Consider the following 25,995-nt stretch of genomic DNA (forward strand, 5'->3'; position numbering starts at 1 on the left):
GATTTTTAAACTTTTGTTTCTTGCAAAAAATTTATTTCTGATCAATACCTGTTATTGTATTAACCCAATATTACCTTTATAATACCTTTTCTTGTTTCATGCAGGCATTTTTACACCGAATGAACCAGTGTGCTGCATCCAAAGTTGACAAAAATGTAACAGAAGAAACAGTGAAGGTGAGGAGATACAGTTGGCCCTTGTCTTAGGCTGGATTCTCTAGAGAAGCAAAACCAGTGAAATGTATATATATGTAAATATGTAGAAAACCAAAAACCAAACTCTTTGCTGTCCAGTTTATTCCAACTCATAGTGACCCTACAGGACAGAGTAGAACTGCCCTACACGGTCTCCAAGGAGCGGATGGTGGATTCATATTGCCGACCTCTTGGTTAGCAACTATAGCTCTTAACTGCTGCACCACCAGGGCCCCATATAGAGAGAGACTTAATTGAAGAAAATGGCTTATGCAGTTGTGGGGGCTGGTGAGTCCCAAAATCCGTGGGTCAGGCATCAGACTGGAGGCTTCTTCTGACTCACATGGTTGCAGGGGCTGACAAACCCAAAATTGGCAGGTCAGACAGCAGGTTGCTGGCTCACATCCCAAGAACTGGAGGTCAGATGATGATAAGTCAGATGCAGGATCCAGAGTGAGAGTGAGCCTTGCTGGAACATCCATTTGTATACTAGAGGCAGGCCACATCTCCAAGGAAACCCACTTTTCAACTGATTGGCTGCTCATAGCAGATCTCTTCATGGTGGTGATTATGTTATAGCAAATCTCATCACGGAGGTGATTATGTTATATTACATTATGGAAGAGCAGTCAGTCCAATGTCTACCATATCACCAGAATCATAGTCTACCCAAGTTGATGTGTTACATTAACATCAGAGTCCTTGAACCAAGCATGAGGTCCCTTTAGATAAAATTTTATCTGTGAGGCGTTACTGCAGAACCTTTCAACTTTTCTTCAGTTCTAGTATAAGACTTTGTACCAGTCACTTGTGTTGGTGACAATTAGAAAACAGCCAACTAGTGTTTGGGGAAAGAAACAGGAGGTTAAGAAGATGGCATGGAAGAGACAGAGATATTTTGTAATGAAGCTGTGGAAATGTTTGAAAAGAGGAAGAAAAATAAGCCTGAGACTTAAAACCTTAATGTCTATGAGAAGCAAAGGAGCTGGTCAGTGTGTAAAATGATTGCTAGAGGTGTCTGAGGAAGGCAGGTCATGGGCAAACAAGACTTCCAGTCTCTGCGATAATAAGGAACATGGATTTGGATGGTCCACTGGTGCAGCAAGGAAAGTCCATGTAATAGATTCAACCAAGAAATAAATGTGTTAAGTACTTCTTTTAAATTGTAGGCAAGGAAAATTGTGAGATGTTAAGTAGCGGTAGGTGAAAATTTGCCATTAATAATGGTACTATACTTGTTATGGAAGTCCTGGTGGCATAGTGGTTAAGAGCTATGGCTGCCAACCAAGAGGTCTGCAGTTTGAACCCACCAGGTGCTCCTTGGAAACCATATGGGGCAGTTCTACTCTGTGCTGTAGGGTCGCCATGAGTCAGCATTGACTCAATGACAATGGCTTTGGTTTTTTGGTTTATAGTTGTTATTGGAGCCCTGATGCTGTAGTGGTTAAGAGCTTGGCTGCTAACTAAAAGGTCAGCAGTTCAAATCTACCAGCCATTCCTTAGAAACCCTTTTGGGGCAGTTCTACTTTGCCCTTACAGGGTTGCTATGAGTCAGAATCAACCCGATGGCAATGGGTATGTATGCATATGTATGTATAGTTGTTATTACTCATTCTAGGTGTAAAAATTATCATTGATATTTATTTATCATGCTAACCTGCTGTTTTATTTTCTGAAAAATAAAAATATTTTAAATGATTTTGTAGGTTCTGATATCTGTTTCAATTTCCCCATCAGTTAAATACCTAGCTTTCAAATTCTCCTACCATGGGAATTTTTTAGTTAGTATACTTTTTGGTTGCGAGCAAAAGAAACCTATTACTCAAACTGACTTGAAGATACCTTAGTTCACTTATTAGGAACTCCAGACAGACGAGAAGTTTCAGGATTGCTGACTCAGTGAGATTCGCAAGGTTGCTAGGTTCTCTCTAGCTCTGTACTCCACCATCCAGGTATCAGCTTTGCTCCTGGGCTGATTCCTTCCAGGGCTGAAAAAATGGCTCTTGTAGCTGTCCCAGACTCACTTCCACATAGGGCACCTTCCAAAAGGAAGAAAGGACTGTACATTTTAGGGTGTCCTTCTTAGGAGCAAAGAAGCCCCTTCCCCAAAAGCCTGTAATCAAATATGCCCACATAGTTTTACCCACAGTCCTTCTTAGTGAAGGGAGTGGAACTACCATGCTTGGTTTCAGCCAATCAAGGTTGCCCTGAGAGCCAGTATTGTGGAGGTGGAAGGGACGTGCAATAAGGTGGGAGGTTGGAATGGATGCGGACAGTTAACCATGGGGAGTGACCAGGTGGCACGAATGGCTAACATGCTCTACTACTAACTGAAAGGTTGGAGGTTCAAGTTTACCCAGAAGCACCTTGGAAGAAAGGCCTTGCAATCTACTTCCAAAAAGCTAGCCATTGAAAACCCTGTGGAGCACAGTTCTAGTGACTCACATGGGGTCGTCATGAGTTGGGATCTATTCCATGGCAATTGGTAGTTAACCACAGAGGTTCTCAGTTTGGAGGAAAAATACTATACTCGCCTAGATTTTCTTTTTTACTTGCCTCACTTTGGTGCTTACTTATACATGCATTTATTTGCAGATGCTCTTCTCAAACATCGAAGATATCCTTGCAGTACATAAAGAATTTTTAAAAGCTGTCGAAGAATGCTTGCATCCCGAACCTAACGCTCAACAAGAAGTGGGGACCTGCTTTCTACACTTTGTAGGATAAATTTCTATGTTTATTTTAAAAGCTCTTACCCCCTATATTTTAAGGTTTAGCTTTTGGTGTAATAGTATGTGTGGATTTAGTGCTAGAAGTAAAACTTGACACCAAGTGTGGGGTCTCTTAAGGCCGATGAACTCTTTCATTTAGAGCCAGAAAAGGGAGAGCATGTCTCACATCATCCATTTTATTCACCGAAGAATAAATAGCTTTTCCTTTTCCCCGACAAGCTAGTTCTTTGCATTCTATGTAGCTTTGAGTTCTACTGAATATTCGGGCTATTTGTAATGAATGGATATTTATGTTTCCCTCAAACATTGAGTGTTTTTCTTTTGAGGCAGAAAATCTTTGCTTGTATAATGGCATGAAGAGCCATTGTGAATTGATTTGTGACAAACCTGGAGGTGAGCAAACCAAGTGGCTCTAGGTATACAGACACCTGCATTTAAATTTCTCTCAGAGAGTAGAGGGCTACTCAGAAGGTTGTACCGAGCAGGGCAGAATAATTAACTAGTTCTCCTTTATAGACATCATTCGATTCGAATCATGTCTCTTCTACCCGTATGACCATTTTCATGTCTTTTTACATGATAGCAGAAATTATGCAATCCGTATGTGAAGTAAAAAGCACCTGTTAAGTAAAAATTGTTTTCAGAATGAAAGGGCATTCATACAAAAAAAAAAAGTGCTGCTGTTGATACTACTCCACAGATCCTTGTCTTCAGAATATCAGTTCAAGTTCATTTATTTATAAAAACGCTACACAATTGACATTTGATTTAAAAGTGCACAAGGGTATACTGTCACAGAAATCAATTTTTGTTTGTTTTTATTTTTCATTTAGTCTTTTATAAAGATACTCATTTTACTGTAAGTAGTGAGCAGATTCTGTATACATTATTTTTATACTTGGCAAATATTCCATAAAGATAATTATATGAAAGGTAGAGGCTCTTTGGGCATAGGAAGATTAAGCTGTGCTTTTTGGGGGCACAGCTGGGAGCCAGGTACATTTGTGTCCACTTACTGGAGCCTATTCTCTTTCATGAAAAAACTGGAATCTTGTGCCAGTTGGAATAGTTCCTGTCTCAATCTGGAGGCCACACGTGGAAATCTTGCACCCTGACATCCATTTCCTCAGTAACACATTATGAATCTGTCATCCATTAATTTAGCTAAACTATTTCTGAAGTTTATTTTATTCTGTCACATACCATCTCCTGAGATACTTGACTCAATACATTCTCTACAGACTATCTAAACAGCACTTAATTTTTCTAAATGCATGTCTTTGAAATTTCAGAGGATCCCCTTTGTTCTAATGGTTGATCAATACACTTTTTGTGTATTTTTATTGGTACTGCTTTGGTGGAGGGTGATCATAACCACTTTCAGAAGACCTTACAGATGGAAGGGAGTTTAGATGTCATGATGATGAAATTCCTTTTTGAAATAATCTCCTTTATATCATCTATGAAAGATGTTTGTTTCTTCTTGATCACTTTTAGTGACGTCTCTTATTGTTAGCAGATCTTTATGTTGATCCTGAATCTGCCCATCACTTTGCCTGAAATTTCCATCTAGTGGTCACAGGTTTGTGTTTTGGAGCTCCATAGAATTGTAAATCCTTCACAACGTGGCAACTCTTTAGAAAGTAGCCTCTATTTCCTGACCTTTCTGTAATAACATGTATCTCTTTCTGAAATGATCTCTCATTTGTAGTGTCTTCAGGGTTTGTCGTTATCTTAGTCATTTGTTTGTAGATAGTTCTCGTTTATCAGTGTCCCTCTGCCTAGTTGTCCACATAGTTGTATGTGAATTCTGGAGTACCATATTCCCCCATTCCTATATGATCTGGCAAGTGTTTTCCCTCTACCTAAAATGACTGTCTTCCCTCCCTCTGCCTGGAAATCATGGACTCCTTTCTCTGGACCTTTCTCAGATGTTAATTCCTTTTTAAAGCCGTATCTGAATCTTCCTGGCAAAGCTACGTATTCTCTTCTGTTACATTGCCACCACTTGGTTCGTGTATCTATTAATGGCTGCCTCATATTGGAGTATAATTATATGTCTATCTCCAGTTCTAGGCTATTATTCTTCAGAGGACAGGGAAAATAAACAAAAATTTTACATATACCACACATACCCAGTATAGCTCTTGAGACAGTAAACACATAAAAAGATTTGTTTATGAATATCACATAGATTAAAATTTCCAAATGGCTAATAAAATGGTCATATTTTCTTCTTATTTGAATTCACAGAAAGACAAGTTTCGTATCTATGATGAATATTGTAGCAACCACGAGAAGGCACAAAAATTGCTTCTTGAACTTAACAAAATAAGAACAATCCGGACGTTTCTTTTGGTAAGTATATTTTTATGTGTTATGCTGTTATTTCTTGATAGGCTGAGTAAGAGCAGGTGTAAAAATCTATGGACAACTTTTTTAGCATAGCTAGGCGAGGAAGCTAGAGTCCTTAGATCAATTTAAGAAGTGAGAGTTGGGGTAAGCTTGCATATGGCGAAACACTGTTAATGGCCCCTCATTGACTGATTATGAGTTGTTTGTCAGAACCCACAGGTTTCTGGTGAGGAAAGACATTGATGCCAGAGTTCATCATTGTTTTTACATCTTGGAGTTTATCATAGTTTTTGTAGCCCCCAACTCCCAAGGGTTTCATTTACTTTTGTGAAGATGAGTATAAGTAGGGCAGTAACAGGAAGGAAGTAAATAGTGCGTGTGGTAGAAAAGGAAATTTAAAGATTGACCTTTCTCCTACATACATTCCTGAGTTTTCATAAAAAGAGCAAGAATGTGTATTTAATTTATTTAGGATTACGACAAACACATATTTTGGCAGTTATTTGGACAATCTAATTGGCAGTAAGGACCACAATGTAAGTGTACAATTCCATGATATTTAGCAAATTATGGAGTTATGGAGCTTTCACCACAATCCAGTTTTAGAACATTTCTGTCATCCCCAAAATTTCCTCATTGCTTGCTTACAGTCAATCTTTGCTCCCACCTTTAGCTCCATGCAAACACTGATCTGCTTTCTGTCTCTACAGTTTTGCCTCTTCTGGAAATTTTGTATAAATGGAATCATAAAAGTAATCTTTTCTGCCTGGCTTCTTTTGCTTAGTAAGCTGTTTTTGAGGTTCATCCTTGTTGTAGCATATACCAGTCAGTATTCCATTCCTTTTTATTGCTGACTAGTATTCCATTCTATGGATAGGCCACATTTTTGTGTTATTGCTAGTAAATGAACATTTATGATAGTCAACATTTTGGCTATTATAAATACGTAATGCTGCTATAAACACTTGTGTATGTCTTTGTGTGGACATATATTTTGATTTCTCTTGGGTAGATACTAAGGGTAGAATTGTTGGGTTATATTGTGAATTTATGTTTAGCTTATTAAGAAACTGCCAAATGGTTTGCCAATGTGGCTGTGCTATATCTACAAGAAATGCGTGAGAATTCCATTTTCTCTGTATATTTGCCAATACTTGGTATTATTGGTCTTTTTTTTTAATTTTAAATGCATTATTTAAAGTTTTATTTTTGTTGTTATTGTTGAGAATATATACAGCACAACATATAACAACTCAACAATTTCCACATGTACAATTCAGCGGCAATGATTACATTCTTTGAGTTGAGTACCAGTTCTCATCCTTCTTTTCTGATTTATTCTTCACCAGTTAACATAAACTCACTACTCCCTAAGTTTCCTATATGATCTTTCCACTTACTGTTGTCAATTGATTCTATATAGATCTTAAAAGAGCACAATGCTCAAGGCAGACATTCCTTACCAGTTAAGCTAAAGTATTATTTGGTTTTAAGAAGACTTTAGGGGATATATATATATTTTATTGGACTTTAGATGAAGGTTTACAGAACAAACTAGCTTCTCCTTAAATAGTACACACATTGTTTTATGACATTGGTTAACACCCCCCACGACATGTCGACACCCTCCATTCTTGACCTTAAGCTCTCCATTACCAGCTTTCCTGTTCCCTCCTGCATTATTGTCCTTGCCCCTGGGCTGTTGTACTCTTTTAGTCATCATTTTGTTTTATGGGCCTGTCTAAAAAAAAAAAAAAAAAAATTTTTTTTTTTTTTTTAATCTTTAGCTGAATGGTGAACCTCAGGAATGGCTTCATTAATGAGCTAAAAGAGTGTCCAGGGGCCATACTCTTGGGGTTTCTCCAGTCTCTGTCAGGCCATTAAGTCTGGTCTTTTTTTGTGAGTTATGATTTTGTTCTTCATTTTTCTCCAGTTCTGTCTGGGACCCTCTGTGGTGACCCCTGTCACAGCAGTCAGTGGTGGTAGTTGGTCAGGGGGTATTTTTGGTTTAGGTTTAAAGATTATCTCAGGGCAATAGTTTTTCAGGGGTTCATCCAGCCTCTTTAGCTCCAGAAAGTCTGGAGTCCATTAGAATTTTAAATTCTCTTCTGTATTTTTCCCTTTTTGATTTGGAGTCTTCTATAGAGTCTTTGATCTAAATGTGCAGTAGTGGTAGCTGAGCACCATCCAGTTCTTCTGATCTCATGGCAAAGGAGAAAGTTGTAACTGGAGGCAATTAGCCACACATTCCATTTCCTCCTCCTATTTCTGACTCCCCTTTTTTCTGTGTTGCTTCAGGTGAATAGAGGCCAATTGTACTTTGATGGCTGCTTGCAAGCTTTAAGATCCCAGGCACTATGCTATGTATTAACTAGGAGGTAGAACAGAACCACTAAGTATGTTATTAAGCCAAGTAACTGGAATGTTTCATGAAACCCAGACCCTAAATGTTGACTTATCGAATCCATTTCAGGTTAATACTGACTTTATTCTAGTAAAATATAGGAACTTTGCTGTAATATACCTCCATTTCCTCTTCCCTGCTTTGGGCTATTATTGTATTATATATATATATTATATATATATGTTATATATATTATATATGTATGTTATATATATTATTAACCCAACAATACAGTGTTATAATTCATTCTTTATATAATCATTTATCTTTTTAAAGAAATTAAAAGAAGGCAAGAGAAAAATATATTTCTGTAGTGTCTAAGGCTTGGCTCTCTAGAGAAGCAAAACCAGTAAAGTATATAAGTATTTACATAGAGAGAAATTTATATCAAGGAAATGGTTCACGCAGTTGTAGAGGATGGAACATCCCAAGTCCGTGGGTCAGGCTGGAGGGTTCTCCTGATTCATGTAGCTGCAGAGACTGGTAAACCCAAGATTGGCAGGCCAGACAACACGGCTCTGGCCCACAGCCTGCAAAGACAAGACAGCAGGCAAGATGGTGGTAGGCTGCAAGCTCAAGTTTGAAGAACTGGAGGTCAGACAAACAGGAGCCCCTGCAGGATCCAGAGGGAGCAAAAACCTGTGAGCCTTGCCAGAAAGTCTACCTATGTTGGATGTAGGCCACACCCCCGACAAAACTCCCTGTCAACTGATTGGCTACTCACAGCAGATCCCATCATGGAGGTGATCATATTATATCCAGTCTCATCATGAAGGTGATCACATCATTATCTGACTGCCAAATTACCCTGTAACTGCCAAACTACTGAGAATCATGGCCCAACCATGTTGACACCCAACCTTAACAATCACATGCAGTCTTATGTTTACCTACATACTCACCATTTCTGGTGTTCTTCATTTCTTCCTCTGTATTTGCCTCTGCTATCTTACTTTTCAGCATGAAAAACTTCTTTTAATATTTCTTATAAATCAATTCTGCTAGCAGTGACTTTGCCCAGTCTTTGTTATCTGGGAATGTCTTTATTTTGCTCTTTTCCCTTTGTTGATAGTTTTTTTTGTTTCAGCATTTTGAGGCCTCTGGCTTCCATTGTTTATGATGAGAAAGGATCTGCTAATTGTATTGTTGTCCTATTTTACATGATGGGCCACTTTTTTCTTGCTGCTTTCAAGATGTTCTCTCTGTCTTCATTTTCAGCACTTCCACTATAGTGAGTTTTGGTGTAAATATGTTTGTATTTATCTGACTTGTGGTTCACTGAGCTTTTTGAATGTACACTGTTTTTTATTAAATTTGAGAAGCTTGGGGCTATTATTTCTTTAAATAATTATCTGACTCTTTTTTTCTCATATTACATATGTCTTGGTATGCTTGAAGTTCTCACGGTGCCTACTGCTATTTTCATACAATCTTTTTTTCTCCCATTTCTTCAGATTGGATAGTGATTTCTGTTGATCTGTCTTCAACTTAACTGTTTTTTTTTTTTTTTTTCTGCCATCTTAATGCTGTTGAGCCTAGCTAACGGATTATTTAATCTCATGCCTGATTCTTTTTATAGTGATTCTTTTTATAGTTTCTGTTTTTTGGTTGAGACTATCAAGTCACCAGGTGTTGAAGTGGTCAATTAGGATGATGAGTCAAACTGAAAGTAGCAATCAAGCCTTTATTCGCCTACTGCAACAGTGAATAAAAGAAGCAAAAAGTGGTGCCGGGTCCTCGGTGTTTCATTATTTCCCCCATGGATTGGCACCCCGTAAGGTTCAGGTAGATCAGATCGGTGCAGGTAGAGGGAATCATCTCACTGCTGAGGAGCCCTGGACAATAGGCCTTTGTTATGGACCTGTAGGCTGTGGGAAGAAAGAGGGGAAGAGCTAGGAGTGGAAAAGGACTGAGTCAAAGTGAAGAAAAGTGTCTCAGCCAAGGTTCCCCAATAGGACGCCTCTGAATGGAGGCACCTGGGATAAGAATACAGATATGTGTGTAAGAATGGTTGGCCAGAGGTGAGGGGTTTGGGGAATAGGCTTAACTTTGACCGCCACTTCTTCCAGAAAACTGAAGTGCACTGGCTGTGCAGTGAGTCTGGTGTGGGGAGGGTAGCTCCGCCTCATGAGGCCGACCAGGCAAAGCATTTGAATTGCCGATGGTTGGGCCTGAAAGATCACGCGTAGGATTTTGGCCTAGAGCAGCACTCCCCAGAGATTCCCTCTTCGTTTATTTAGTATTAGCAAATGATGCTTTAAGTATCTAAACAAGGTTTAAAAAAATTCATTGAACATATTTATAATAGCCGTTGTGAAGCCTTCACCTGCTAAACCCAACATCTGGGTGTACTCAAAGTTAGTTTCTATTGACCGTATATGGATCACATTTTTCTGTTTCTTTGTATATCTCCCAATTTATTTTATAGAAAGTGGACATTTTAAATAATATATTATAGCAACTCTGGATTCTAATATTTTATGCTTGAGGTTGGTTATTGTTGCTTTTTTTTGTTTGTTTGGTTTGGTTTTAATAGTTTGCCTGGACTTAATCTGCAGAATCTGTCTCTCTTGTTGATTTTGTTTTTATCATTGGTTTGTGACTTTGGAGACCCCTTGTGTTATGGAGTAGAACTGCTCCATATGGTTTTCTTGACGGTAATCTTTACAGAAGCAGATTGCCAGGACTGTTTTTTCCCTGGTGCCAAGAGGTGGGTTTGAACTGCTAATCTTTTGGTTACCAGTCAAGTGTAAACCATTTGTGTTGCCCAGGAACCTCGACTCTGTCTTTCTTGTGGTGTGCAGCTGCTATCTCTGCTCAGATTTAAAAATTTTTAATTGTTATATTTTACATAGATTTTTGTGGGTTGCCCCTTTGACTGCCTAGCTTGGTGGTCAGTCAAGGATTTGTCAGAGGTTGTACTCTAACACTGCTATCTATCTTGTCTGTGGATCTCTGTGTGAATGTGAGGCACATTTGAAGGTCAAGCAGTTTTCAAGTCTGATCTGCCTTTCATTCCATGGTGTCCTCTCAGGCCTTCCCTGCATGTCCACACAGCCTTCCAATCAGCAGAGCTTCTCTAAGCCTGTGCTCTCCAGGTTATCCCTGTTAAAATTTTGGCTAATCTGCCAGTCTGACACTTGGCCTCAAGTGGGACTACAACCTCAGGCTGCTCAGTGTCATTGATGAAATGTTATACCTAAAAGTGACTTGGGAGATTCCTTGGTAAAACCTTCCAGTTTTACAGAGAGGAAAACTGGAATTCTGAAACAAGTTAGAACTCAGTTTTCTTTATGCCTTTTCTTCTACAATGCAATGCTACTTCCCTTTATAAGCAGGGTCTGTCTGTCCATCTGTCCATCCATCCACCCACCTATCCATCCGTCAGCCAGCCAGGCAGCCAGCCAGCCAGCTTTACTTTCATCTGTCCATTCACTCATTCCTCTATCTCAGACTTCATACTCAGGAGAATGTATGTGAGTTAATTTTTAAGGCAAAGATTCAAAACCTTTATGAATTTGAAAACATTTTAGTTTTTGTAACTGATATGAAAAGTAGAAGTATTCCTCTTTCTCACTCTGTAAATATTAGCTGTGGCTGAATATACTCTTCTAAGAAAAGGGACATACAGAGACATTTGCTTTCACAAGTTTTTAGCAGAGAATTTATGGTAGAAGAAAGTTTCATAGCCTCAGGTTTAAAAAATATATTTATATGTGTTTATTTTCACCCAGAATTGCATGCTACTTGGAGGACGGAAGAACACAGATGTTCCCTTGGAAGGTTATTTAGTAACACCAATACAAAGAATATGCAAGTACCCTCTCCTTTTGAAGGTAATTTATGTGTTTGCTTTATTGTAACTTCATTTTGTACCTGCATATTTTTCTGATGATCTTACTTTAATTTCTTTTTAAAACATCCTGACATTATAAAGAAAAAGCAGACCATAGTCATTGGAAAATATGGCTATTTTGTGACTAAATTTATATATGGAGTAGAAAACAAATGTTTTAGGAAAAGAAGCTTTTAGTGTTCTTTGAAGAAAATTTTCTTGTTTGAAGTTCAAGTAAATGCTTTAGTTTCAGATGGTCCCTTTAAGATTGGCTCCATTAAGTAAGTACATTATGACCAGTTTATACTGCTCCTTGTCTATAGAGCTATTTGTTACATATTTTTTTATTTCTTATAACATTTCATAATGTTAATATAGTTAAGGTTAAATTTATATTTTTTCAGAGCCTGGTTTTTAAATTATTACTGTAAGGGAATGGTATAGGTCACATGAGGCGCAGTAAATGATAAAATGTGGAATGCCAGTGCTAAGAAAAAAGCTTGAAATTATTTGTGGAACTTAAATTATTGGATTGTCCAACCAATCCGTGTTTCATAAGAAGTAACTGCCAGAAGATTATCACTGATGAGTTTCTCTATTTCACAAAATCCAAATTCTTGTCCCAAGTCTACAGATACCCATTGGGCACAATGCCCAGGGCCCGTATCATGGCCCATAGACTGAGTTGACCACATCACATAGTTTACAAATGCTTCTCTTTAGAATTTCTAGGAAGTCTATGTTTGTCTTTTGTGGATTTTGTTGGAAATGATATAGTGTATTATTATTATTATTTGGTGTTAGCTCTGCAGAACAGAGTGTGAACATATTGAATGCAAGGTCAGAGTTTATGGCAGAGTTTTCAACAATACAGAGCTCAAGAGAGGAAAGCAACTGCATATTTTCCTACTGTATATAGAGAATTAAGAAAATCCTTTTAAAGAATTGCTTCAGGTTTTCTGTGATTGTGTTAGGTATGATGATGGTAACTGTAGCAAGGAAACAAATGACTAATTACAAAGCAATGTGGTCGAAGTTGTCTAGACAGTGGGTGAAGATGTTTGATTTTGTGCTTGTAAACAACAATCAACATGACATTTTAATATATTTAAAAGAGTAACGACGACCTTTAGTTCTACTATCCTGAATGGAAAAAAGAAAAAACAAAAACAAAAAGAAAGCTATTGAAGGGTGTGTAACAGTGCATTCATCACAGAGAATGAGCCTGAGTTAATGAGGGAAACAACATAAATTGTTCCTTTAATGGCAGAGTATATTGGAGTTTTTAAATTTTTTTATTTTGCGGGAATATGATATTACTTAAAAATTTTGGGTTTTTTAATCACGTGTTTTTACAGGTTCTCAAAAACCTCTTAGAAAATAAGATATTTAAATTATTTTTGATGTTATGGGACATGGATTTAAAGATTCGTTATTCTGTTAAAGACTCTAGGGATATGAAATTAACGTGTAATAAATATGTGCTCTGTCAGAGTGAAGGTCAAGCTTTAAAAAAATTTACATGCTACAGGTGAGCTATTTAAGGATTCAAAAGGAGAAACCTAACTTAGTTTTTAAATACAAAATAATTTTGAGAGAAAAATTAAAGTGGCTGCAAAATGTGTAACGGGGTAACACTTAACTCATTGATGTGACCTTTTGTTTTGATCTTAATTTTGGTGGAGTTTGTGATGTCACTTATAGAAATGGCTCTCATGATCTTTGCAGTTTTCATTTCCTGGTCAGCCTGAACCTGCTGTACCAGAAAGCTGAAGATCAAAGGGAGGTCTGTTTTTTTGTGTGTGTAAACAGGAGCTGCTGAAGCGGACTCCAAGGAAGCACAGTGACTACACCGCAGTGATGGAAGCCCTCCAAGCCATGAAAGCTGTCTGCTCCAACATAAACGAGGCCAAGAGACAGATGGAAAAATTAGAAGTTTTAGAGGAATGGCAGTCTCACATTGAAGGCTGGGAGGTACATTCGCTTTACTCAACAATCAAGCTTAAAATAGCTTTGTCACGTCCTACACTGTGGGCAGAATTATGGGTGTTGGATGGAACCATAAATGGTCATTTTCCTAGATCATGCTAGAGGGTTAGATCAATTCTGAAAAATGCAAACCTTCATTATTATTTTTAAGTAACTTTATGGTGGCAATTAATTGACATTTTCTTCTTTTTTATTGTGCGAAAATAGACATAACAAAACATTTGCCAACTCAATGATTTCTGCATGTACAATTCAAAATTGACATTTACCTTAGCCTGAGAGGTTGTGATGGAGCCCATCAATACCGGGTGGGCTCTTTGATATTTCAGTTTTTGTTGATCATGATTATCCTTTTTCCTGTCTTAACTTTGATGAATAATTACATAGGTTGAATCCTGGAAAGTAAAGAAGGACAGTAAGGCTCAATAGCTGTGCTGTGATGTTATTATTTTCACTCTCTGAATTAGGTGCTTGATCTTGAATTCCATTTTAAGTCCACTTAACCTCTCTGAGTTTTGATTTCTTCATTTCTAAAATGAAAGAAATGTTTATAATATGATTTTCAAGGTCTATTATTCAAGTTGAAAAATATTATGGTTTCATGATTCATTAAAGAAGATTTTAAAAAATAACAAAAAAGCAAACGAGCAGTGATATTCAGAATCTGTAAAATGTTTTTAGTTATGATAACTTTGAATCCCCGTTATTTTGTAGGGTTAGTGTCCTATTTACTTTACCACTATGCAAAGAATCAAAATCCTGTCTTTAAACTGCTTTAATTTAAATTAGCATGAGTTATAGACTAGGATTGGAGCCTTAGTAGCACAGTGGTTAATGCACTCGGCTGCTAACCAAAAGGTCAGTGATTCGAACCCACCAGCCACTCCTCAGGAGAAAGATGTGGTGGTCTGCTTCCGTAAAGATTGCAGCCTTGAAAACCCTATGGGGCAGTTCTGCTCTGTCCTTTAGGGTCAGTATGAGTTGAAATTAACTTGACGGCAACGGGGTTTGGGTTTTAGGATTGGGGGCAATAGTGGTTCAGTGGTAGAATTCTCACCTTCCACGCAGGAGACCTACGTTCAACTACTGGTCAGTTTACCTAATGCGCAGCCACCACCTGTCTGTCATTGGAGGATTGGGTGTTGTTATGACGTTGAACAGATTTCACTGGAGCTTTCAGACTAAGACAAACTAGGAAGAAAGACCTGGCGCTTTACTTCCAAAACTCAGCCTGTGAAAACTCCATGGATCACAATGGACCAATCTGCAACTAATCATAGGGATGGTGCCAGACTGGGCAACATTTACTTCTGTTGTATGTGGGGTTGCCATAAGTAAGGGACTGACTCGAAGGCAACTAACAACAGCATGGACTAGAATAAATTTTTCTGGTTATAAAGTAAGCAATTAAGATAATTTTTTAAAAGTGTAAAGAAAATTTAAAATGTTCCCAACGAAATACTGTACCTTACAAATCCACATGGGATGCGTCTATCTTTAATACTTTTTAGTGCACTCATTTGTTTCTTATCTTCAAAGTATTGGCGTCCATTTAGACTTACACTTATGTCCACCCAGATTTACAAAGAAACCTTGAATATGGACTTGAGAGAATTCTCTTTTGTCCACTCTCCATTCTGAGTATTTTAAAATGCTAACTGGGCTCTAACTTAACTTCCTCTTCAGCTGCATTATTCTGTTTCAAGTGTCCACGGTGACCCCGCGTTTCAACATGAATGCTACCGCCTTCAGTCAGCTAGAATGGTTGTGTGTTTTGCACTTGATTCAACCATTCCCAGGGAGGCGTTGTCCTGCTGGGATGAGAAAAATGGAGTAAAGTTCGCTTTTGCAGTTCTGTTGTCACTCAGAAATTGGAAAAAAACTGGACTTGCTTTAAATTGCTGGATTTGTCAGTGAATTCTGCCAGGCCTTTTATTAGAACAAAAGCTTCAAAGACTCTTTTCGGCACTTTAGGGAAATGGAATCTGTCACAATTTTGTGTATTCCTGAATCTGCTGCAGAAATGATTCTTCAGAACTTTATTGCTATTAATTACATAGTCTACATCAGTTACTCAAGGGGAGAATGTATGTGGGCTGTACTATGTCAGATGCGGCCCAGAGCAGAAGGCACCTAGACTTCACCCAGCTTTGGTTGTTATTCAGCACTCAGAGTGCAAGAAGATGGAGCGCAGAGGCAGGGGAGCTGGCAGGAGCTTAGGGAATTTGCCCCTCATTCAGAAAAATCAGATATGGATACAGTTCTGGCACACAGGAGCTAATATGAATGTCAGGTTCCAAGAAGGGTTGTAATGAACTCTACTTGAGTAGGATTTGAAAATTATGGTATAAGACACAGCTGTGCAGTGATTTGGGCGTTTTGGGACTTTGGGGGACTGCAGCTTGAAGCAGGGCCCAGCCAGCTGGTTGGCACATTGTGATAAGGACCAATTCTCAGTCCCTCTCCGTCACCCTGTAGAGAGGAGGTAAGCTGTTGGTACCCAGAGGGCCAGGGTAGTCCCTTCTGGAGACTTTAGGAGAAATTGTTTGGAGGTTTACCAAGGAGAGGAACACAGGATCATAAGGATGAATTCAGGCCTGGGTGGGGGGAATGGGTTACAGAGCTACTTTTGAATTGGTCCTGGGGATTATTGTCCTGCCTGCAGATAGCTGTGTGTATATTTGGAGTGTCTGTCACGGGATCGGAATCGACTCGACGGCACTGGGTTGTTTTTTTGGGTCATGGGATTGAGGCAGAGGCAGATACCAGTCTTGGATGGCAGGACGGTTATTAGTGTAGAGTTCCTTATAGAGTTTTTTGAGTTTCAGAGACTTGGATTAACGTTGGGTGGGAAAGAGCTGCTCTCTAGCTCTTGCAGATTGTTGAGGACCACCTTAGAGAGGATTCTTTTGCTTTAGCAACTAAAGTTCTCTTGAATGGAATCCAAGTCTAACATACGGATTTGCATTATTTCCATTACAAATGAATTATTGTCTCAAGTAACTCACTTCATTATCCGGAGTCTTAGTTCCTCATTAATCAAATGAAGGATTTTTACAATAAAATCTCTCAGACAACTTGAGTATTTTGTGCTGCTAGCTTACTGTTTGTGCTGCTTTATGTTGAATTTAGGTAAACCATCAACTGAAATTTCTTATTCCTGAGTCACATAATAAAAAACCCCGGTGTGTCGAGTCATATAATAGAGGTGGGAAATAGCATGCCTATTTAGCAGACTTGGTTTCTAGTCAGGGCTCTGACCCTTAGTTTGCAGATAATACATCCCGGTACCCCTATATACAGTGTGGGTTATTGCAGGCATCAAATGAAATAAGTGGAAGTACTTTGAGTATTGTAAAACACTATGCAAATGTGAGGCAGTATTTTAAAGCTTTGGTCAGCGTTAGATTTTACCCTCGAGAAATGTGCCTCATTTGTCTAAAATATGCACTTATCTACTGAATTTGTTACGTTACTTAAAAGTTCTTTGGTTGCAAGTAACAGAACTTAAAGAAAACAAAATAATTGTAAAGATGTTGGGTAGCTCACAGAATTTAACAGAAAAGCGGCAGTATCAGACTTCAAAATGGCGTCTCGGCTCCTGGAACTGTTTGGCCATCTCATCAGTGCCTTTGCCAAAATGGGTGAGCTCTCATAATCTTTCCATAATTATATTACTCTGGTGGAGATTCAAGATCAAAATTCTAGATTCCACTAATCTAGCTTGGGTTCGTTAGCCTAGGGGATAGCTGAGGTCCTCATCGCAAAAATTCAGTTTCTTTTGGGGGAGATACTGATTCTCCCTTGTATGTAGTTGGTGAGCCATCTGACAGTTTGCTCAGGTACTATAATTCCCATTATACATAAAGATTAAAAAAAAAGAGGGGTAATATAATTTACCCAAGATCTTAAAACTAACTGGTGGCAGAGTTAAAGTTTGAAAATAGGCCAACTGATTCTAAAGTTTGTGTTTCTTCCCACCATGTGATATTATACCCACTTAGATACAAATTTAGTGAATTCTTTAGATTAAGTTGATTTTCCTGTTTACCCTTTAAAAATAAGATGGCATTTGAGATTAGTTTTCAGTCAGCATTTACAGAGTGACTGTCATCAACCAGAGCTCTGCGGTTTACGTTTTAATTGCTCATTTTGGAAGTTTTGCCTTTTATTAGTATAATTTATTATATCTTAGTCATGTATCTTATCCAAAATTCAGAACCTTCCATGAGATGTTCTACTGAAGGCAATTGTAGGGCAATGATTTAATATGCCTTGGAAGGGAAATTTATTAGGTGTTTAATCAGAGTCGCTGGTTCATTATTTAGAATAGGACCATTCTCAATTCTCAATTTGAGTCTGCTCCTTGAGTTGATTCATTGCGTTCTGATGATAACTGTAAACTTTGGAGTTATATGAGGTATATTAACAAGGTGTTATCAATAAATACTAGGTCATTTAATAATTCGGCTTTAAGTCCTTGATATGCCTGCTTGGCTTTGGTCTAAAACCTGAAAAAAATTGTCTTAATAGAAGAGGGGGATTATTAGTGCATGAAGGTGTTGGAGAAAATAAGATTAGAGATTAATTATTGTGTTTTATAAAGTAAAAAGAAACAGAATCTAAATTTGGGCATCTCTTGATTACCTTTTTATATAAGAAAAACAATATTACAAGTCGTTTGAAAATTTCTTGTTGGCCTTGAATGTATTCGCTGCTTACATTTGATTTTGTGTCTGACAGTGTGTTGATAATCTAACTTCAGGTCTTATTCTCTTGTTATTTCATGAGTGTGAGTCTTAGACTCAGCGTGGTCAAGGTTTTGATAAGACTTGTTTTTCTTCCCTGTACTAGGTGATTTTGTAGGTACAAAATTACCTACTATCTTGAGATAGAATTGATTTATAGATGGTCCTTGTTATCTGAGGAAAAGTGGCTCTGAAAAAAGACCACTGAAAAGGAATCCACATACAAAGAGCACCAGAATTTCAAAAAAATGGGGAAAGGGGAAGATTTGATTGGGAGTTTATCTCGTTAAAATGCAACTTTATATTATTAGCTTTTTTTTTTTTTAAATCTAATATATAACAAAATTTAGATTATAATTTCAGTTAATTATTTGAACCTCAGATAGAATGAATCCAATGGTCAGACTGTTCTTTTGGGGGAAAGAGGGGAGGACATACATTTTCTGATAAATTTATATGGTAAAACAATATGATATTCTCCATTTCATGCTTGACTTTTTAGTATTTTAAAAAGTCTCTTTTTGTAAGACTATTCAAATGCTTTAGAGCTTTCTCAAGAGACTCTCTGAATCCTTTGATTTTGAAACTATTCTCTGATGAAACAGCCATCTAGTTGCCATTCCTGTTAATTTTCTTTCTTTCAATGGTGAATGGGTCTAGTTATGTTAGATCTTTGTCTGTCAGTGGCCTTGTAGATGAGTGTAGAAGTTACAAGGCCTTGTGTCATCTTTTCATCTTTTCCAAGACTCTGGTTTCTCTGCAGTTTGCATGTTTCCGATATTGACACCCGACATTTATTTGACAAGATGAGCAGGGCAGACTGTAGTGTTAAGCAGTGAGTTGTAATTAAAAAAAAAAAAAAAAGCCATTGCCTTTGAGTTGATTCCAACTCATAGCGACTCTATAGGACAGAGCAGAACTGCCCAATAGAGTTTCCAAGGAGTACCTGGTGGATTTGAACTGCTGACGTTTTGGTTAGCAGCCGTAGCACTTAACTACACCACCAGAGTTTCTGGGTTGTGATTAGTGGAGTCTAATTTTATACACTGTTGCCATTGAGTGGATTCCAGTTATGGTGATCCCATGTGCTTCAGAGTAGAAGTGTGCTTCGTAGGGTTTTCAGTGGCTGTAATCTCATGGAAGTAGGTCGCCAGGTCTTCTTTGCAGTCCTGTTGAGTGTATTCAAACCACCATCCTTTTGATTATTAACCAAGTGCAAACCATTTGCACTGCCCCCCGCCCCTGCAAAAAAAAAGAAAACCACTGCTGTTGAGTCGATTCTGACTCATAGCAACCCTCGCATCACCCAGGGACCTCTAATTTTGTAAGTAGTCAGTTATTAGTGAATATTTTCATATCCCAAAGATTTTTGCCACTGAACTGCAAAGAAACAGTAATGAACCCTCATGTAACTTATATTAAGAGAACTTGCTAACATCAAAAAGATTTACCTTTTCAACCAATCCAGAAATGGCCAAGCAATATTGTTTTCATTGAGTTCAGTGGTGAGGATGAGATTTGTTCTGTTATTACATTTCTTCAGAAATCACGATGGTCATGTTTGAAGTAACATTAGAAATTAGAAAAAATGCTGTAAAATAAATACACAACCTTCTGAGTGTCTTTTCTGGTTATTGACATTTTCTGAAAATATACATAGGCACCTGAGAAGTGTCTGCTTATGAAATTAACCATGCTTCCACAAAAAAAAAAAAAAATTTTTTTTCTCACATTCAGTTCTGTAAAGGCACTTGGAAATTTAGAAGGGTTTATCACATATACTGACCATGTAACTGGGCAGCCAATTATATACTTCATGTTATTATAGATTCTAAAATTCTTACACATCTTAACAAATTGCATTCTGAATTGTTACCGTTGTCTTGCTGGGCCTTCTATCATGAAGTACACACAAGCAAGAAGAGATGGTCACGCCCCCGTTGGTAAGACGTATGGCTGAAATGTCCTGTCCTCTGGGTCCTGGTCTGAAAATCATCAGTTTGTTCCATCTCCAACATCTGAAGGGGTTGTTTAAATTGTGTACTTTAAAAAATTGACAAAGAAAATTACTGGAGAATGATTAAAACCTGAAACCACAGCAATGGAATGAACTATGTAATTAATTGTAATCACACATACACCAACAACCATGAAAATGGCAATGTTCCCTTCTATACGTGAGGTTGCAGTGAGTTGGTGTGGACTTGATGGCAACTAACAAGAAATTACATGTGAAACACACAGAGAGCCATCCCTGATATATCCACCATTACTGCTAACTCATGCTAATTCTTACTTCATTAACGTCCTATTTTTGCCATGATCACATTGCATCTAATTCTGTGTTTACATATCCATTTCTTCTACTAGTATCTGTCCTGGTTGGACAGCATTTTACCGTTAACACTGAGGAGGTGGTCTTAGAGGAGGAATTTCCACCATTTAGGAAATGCTTTTGGAATGAGAGGGACCTGGATGAGTACACCTCCCACAGCTGCCCACAGCTTTTTCTTTATGATTATGTCTTACCTTGAACTGTTAGTAACTTTTCTTTCCCAAACTAGTAAAAACAGCTGGAATTAAAACTATACGTCTAGCTTCCTAGCCAGCGTTTTACTATATAACTTTAATTCTATGTATGTAATTCATCCCAAGCAGCCTCTGATTTTACATGATAAATGTAGCTTCTTAGAGGGAAATGTACATTTCAAAAAAGAAGTCATGTGGATGATAAAAAGTATATTATTTTGGCTGTTTTCTTAGGAATCTCAAAAGGAATAGAACTCTGAATCATATGATAAAAGCAGAATTAGAAAGTATCTGTAATATGAATATATGCATGTACGTCTTACATTCTATTTAATGGCTTTGGACTGTTCATAGTTAATGATATATGCAAAGCGTTCTTACCTATCAAGTGGTATTTATGCCTGCAACATATCACTACAGACTCTGTTAACAACGTAGCTTATTTTCATGGACAGTATTTTCTCGTAGTCACAGTTTTTTCACAGCACAGTGATCTCCTGGCTCTGACATGTATACAGTGGTCCGTGAAACAGTCTACAAAGCTAACTTAATTAAGTAAACATCTGTATATTTATAAAGCTTTGGGATAGAGAAGCCAACTTACTAGAGATTTATACCAGGAGAAAATGTGTAGCATATTGCCTGGTGTGTTGTAGAAATGTTAAAAACCTGATTTTAGTATTCATCTGGATCAAAATAAGACCTCTGGTGGTGCAGTGTTTAAGAAGTATGGCTGCTTACCAAAAGGCTGGCAATTTGAATCCACCAGCCGCTCCATGGAAACCCTATGGGGCAGTTCTACTCTGTCCTGTAAGGTTGCTCTGAGTTGGAATTCACTCGATGGTAACAGGTTTGGTTTTATTCTTACATCAAAGTATTTATTACTCACTATGACTAAATGGGAAACCCTGCTGGCATAGTGGTTAAATGCTATGGCTGCTAACCAAGAAGCTGGCAATTCCAATCTGCCAGGTGCTCCTTGGAAACTATGGGGCAGTTCTACTCTGTCCTATAGGGTTGCTGTGAGTCAGAATTGTCTCGACGGCAGTGGGTATGACTAAATGTGAGTATGGCAAAGAATAGATACCTAGATTTAAAAGTTAGCATCTATTTTGAAAGTAAAGATGAAATACTTAGTAGGTTAAGTAACATTATGCAGACTCAGATGAGTATTCAGCAATGATGAAATTTACTGTAGACGTAAGCTTGGCAGTGTAACTTGTGATAAATACCCCTTCTATCCTGGGCACTGGCATGCAGCTGGGATACCTCAGACAGAGCCCTTTGCTCACCTGTGTCTTCAGGTCAGCAGTGTGCACCTGTGCACCTGAACACCTAGGCTTGGGCACTCAAAGCCCCCAAAGCAGTGCTGCTTTAAGTGTGGACTGAGTACTACATGCATTAGAATCACCTGGAATGGTCCGGGCCCTACCCCAGATTTACTCAGTTTCAATCTCTGAGCCTAGTGCCTGGGAACCTGGAAATTTCAGCAAGCCTATCTGGTGTGTTGTCTGCGCCTTGAGATTTGAGAACTGTGGTTCTGGAGGGTTTGCTGTCTTCTGATGATGTCCCTGAATTGTTTTATTGCGTCTGTGTTTTTGGTTTTCTAGCTCACTTGTCTGACAGTCTCAATTTTATAGACTTTAGTGGTCTGACCCTTGCCTAGTATTTTGATGCTTGTAGCCATTCCTTATTTCAATTTCTTCTGTGAATTTCGGAGCTTGGCTTTTCTAATCCCTAACTGTGGACACTATTCTGACACTTGCAAGTAAGTTTCAGAAACTGTACATGCTTTACAAAATATTATCAACTTCGTAATTTAAAAAATGAAGCCATAGTGAGATTTTTTTTTTTTAACTTCAGAGAATGGTAGATTTTTTTGTGAATGGTAGATCTTATAAAAAAGGGGGGAAATATGCTACACCATTATTTAAAAGCAAACATTTATTAAATGTCTACTTGGTGGTGGGGGAGTTATGAAGTGGGAAGTGTATCATGACTCCAAAAGTGCTTCAGTGATAGAAATTTCCTAGTCAGACTCAGTAAAATATATGTTGAGAGAGGCTATGTGTATATTTTGTAATACACTTTGCAGCATAACCGTGAATTCTAGAAGCTATGCTTAATGAACACATGACAACATATATGAAACTGTGTAAATTTTTATCAGCTCTTCATTTCTATATTCACCCTTAGGATGAGTGGAAAGAAAAAAAGGAAAAAATTTCTGAAATTTAAAATGTGTTTGTAATATATGTACTCAAATTAACATAACCACACTTTCTTAGTTAACGTTCCATTTTGAAAGTTTCTTATTGTGGGTATAAGAGTTGTCATTTTTAATTAAAAATTTTATAATTCATCAGAAAACTGTATCACTGGTTGTTGCTGAAATGTGAAATTTAAAAGGTTTTGAATTTTAAATATCAAAAATAATAAAAACAAAAAAAAATCAAGTTAAGCCATAATCAAATCCACCCTCAAATTTAAAGACAGAAGACATATTTAAAAATGAAGTTCTCTTGCAGAGCACACTTAGAGACCTCTACTAAAAAACTTCCATTCTTGCCCAGATCAGTGCATTAGTTATGAAAGTTTAGGTTGGAGTAACAAATAGACTACAATGTTTATAATCTTGGAAATGGCAAATGTTTTGTTACATATGCATTTACTAAAACAACAAAATGTAGCAAAGGGTCAATAAAATGACTCCAAATAGAAAATAAATAAATAGTTTAATTGTGTGCAGCTCAAGTAACAGTCCAGTGCGTTGGTCTGGTCAGTGGAAAGCTTTCCTCTGTGTGATGATTCAGAGGCCCAGGCTTTTTCCATCTTGTGGCTCTCTCAACCTCTAATGGTTAGCGATTGTGTTAAGAATCAGTTTTGACACTCATCGTGTGACCTTAATGGGGACTCAATAAATGTTTATTTAATGAATGAGTGCACTTAAGTCAACTTTTAACAAATAGGGTGAAAGGCAGTATGGAAGGTTGTTCCCTTTAAACTATATATTTTTACTTTAATTTCTTCTTCTCTTCCTCTCCTTCCTAGGGGTGGATATATAAATTGGGATGTACAGAGTATGAATCTAGGAAAATTCAAAGTTATCAAAAAAGAAACGGAACCCTTGAAGATAGATAACCTAGGCATTAGTGAGCTGAAATGGACTGATACTGGCCATTTTGAATTGGATAATTCTGTGGTCTACTATACTGGGAATGACAAATTGAAGAGGAATGGCATTGCATTCATTGTCAAAAAGAACATTTTAAGATATATCCTGAAGTACAATGCTGTAAGTGATAGGAAAATATCCATATGCCTAGAAAGGAAGAGCAGTTAATACAACTGTTATTCACATTTATGTATCAACCACTACCGCCAAAGATAAAAAATTGAATATTTTTTACAAACTTTGCAGTCAGAAATTGATCAAACATGCAATCAAGATGCATTGATAATTACTGGTGATTGGAACGTGAAAGTTGGAAACAAAGAAGAAAGACTGAGGGTCGGAAAATATGGCCTGGGTGATAGAAATGTTGTCAGAGATCAGATGATAGAATTTTGCAAGACCAACGACTTCTTCACTGCCAATACCTTTTTTCAACAACATTAATGGTGACTATATATTTTTATACATGTGGGGGGAAAAATTTTTTTTTTTCTACATGTGGACCTCACCAAATGGAATACACAGCAATCAGGTAGACTGCATTTGTGGAAAGAGATGATGGGAAGCTCAATATCATCAGCCAGAACAGACTATCAGTTGCTCATATGTAAGTTCAATTGGAAGCTGTAGAAAACTAGAACAAGTCCATGAGAGCCAAAGTATGACCTTGAGTATCCCACCTAAATTTAGACTATTTTGAGATTAGATTTAATGCATTGAATACTAGTGACCAAAAACCAGATGAGTTGTAGAATGACAAGGACCTCATACATGAAGAAAGCAAAAGGTCATTAAAAAGAGAGGAGAGAAAGAAAAGACCAAATTGGATGTCAGAAGACACTCTGAAACTTGCTCTTATAGGTAGAGTAGCTAAAGCGAAAAGAAGAAATGATAAAGTAAAAGAGCAGAACGGAAGATTTCAAAGTATTATAATGAAATGTGCAAAGACCTGGGGTTAGAAAACCAAAAGGGAAGACCGTGCTCAGCATTTTTCAACTGAAAGAACTGAAGAAAAAATTCAAGCCTTGAATTGCCATAATGAAGGATTCTTCAGACAAAATACTGAACAGCGCAGGAAGCATCAAAAGAAGACGGAAGGACTCTACAGAGTTACTGTACCAAAAGGATTGGTTGATGTTCAGCCATTTCAGGAGGTAGCATATGATCAGGAACTGATGGTATTGAAGGAAAAAGTCCAAACTGCACTGAAGACATTGAGGAAAAGAAAGCTTCAGGAGTTGATAGAATACCAATTCAGATGTTTCAACAAATGGATACAACGCTGGAAGTGCTGACTTGCCTATGCTGAGAAATTTGGAAGACAGCTACCTTGTCAACTGACTGGAAGAGATCCACATATGTGCCCATTCCAAAGAAAAGATGATCCAATGGAATGCAGAAATTATTGAACTATGTCATTAATATCACACACAAGTAAAGTTTTGCTGAAGATAATTCAAAAACATTTGCAGCAGTATATCAACAGGCGACTGCCAGAAATTCACGCTGGTTTCAGAAGAGGACTTGGAATGAGGGATATCATTGCTGATGTCAGATGGGTCTTGGCTAAAAGCAGAGAATACCAGAAAGAGGTTTACCTGTGTTTTATTGATTATACAAATTATGGCTCATAACAAATTATGGATAACATTGTGAAGAATGGGAATTCCAGAACACTTCATTGTGCTCATGTAGAACCCTTTACGTAGACGAAGAGGCAGTCTTTCAAACAGAACAAGAGGATACTGCGTGACTTAAAATCAGGAAAGGTGTGCCCCAGGGTTGTATCCTTTCACTATGCTTGTTCAGCTTGTATACTGAGCAAATAATCCAAGAAGCTAGACTATATGAAGAGGAATGGGGCATCAGGATTCAAGGGGGACTCATTTACAACCTGCAATATGCAGACGCCTGTCCTTGCTTGCTAAAAGCAAAGAAAATTTGAAGCACTTACTGATGAAGATCAAAGATTATACCTTCAGTATGAGTTACACAACGAAAAGCAAACAAATTCTCACAACTAGATCAAAATGC

The 25,995-nt window shown here is 37.7% G+C and overlaps 1 protein-coding gene across 1 annotated transcript in view; it reads left to right on the plus strand.

Moving 5' to 3' along the window:
* PREX2 (phosphatidylinositol-3,4,5-trisphosphate dependent Rac exchange factor 2) overlaps window positions 1–25,995 on the plus strand; it is a 342,394-nt gene that overhangs the window by 95,320 nt on the left and 221,079 nt on the right. The window contains exons 2-6 of the mRNA XM_003408339.4: window positions 105–176; window positions 2,790–2,912; window positions 5,180–5,284; window positions 11,420–11,521; window positions 13,333–13,494. Of these exons, the coding sequence (XP_003408387.4) occupies window positions 105–176; window positions 2,790–2,912; window positions 5,180–5,284; window positions 11,420–11,521; window positions 13,333–13,494 (564 nt within the window). The remainder of the gene's footprint in view (window positions 1–104; window positions 177–2,789; window positions 2,913–5,179; window positions 5,285–11,419; window positions 11,522–13,332; window positions 13,495–25,995) is intronic.

The sequence above is a fragment of the Loxodonta africana genome, chromosome 14, assembly GCF_030014295.1.
Source record: "Loxodonta africana isolate mLoxAfr1 chromosome 14, mLoxAfr1.hap2, whole genome shotgun sequence".
Classification (NCBI taxonomy): Eukaryota; Metazoa; Chordata; class Mammalia; order Proboscidea; family Elephantidae; genus Loxodonta; species Loxodonta africana.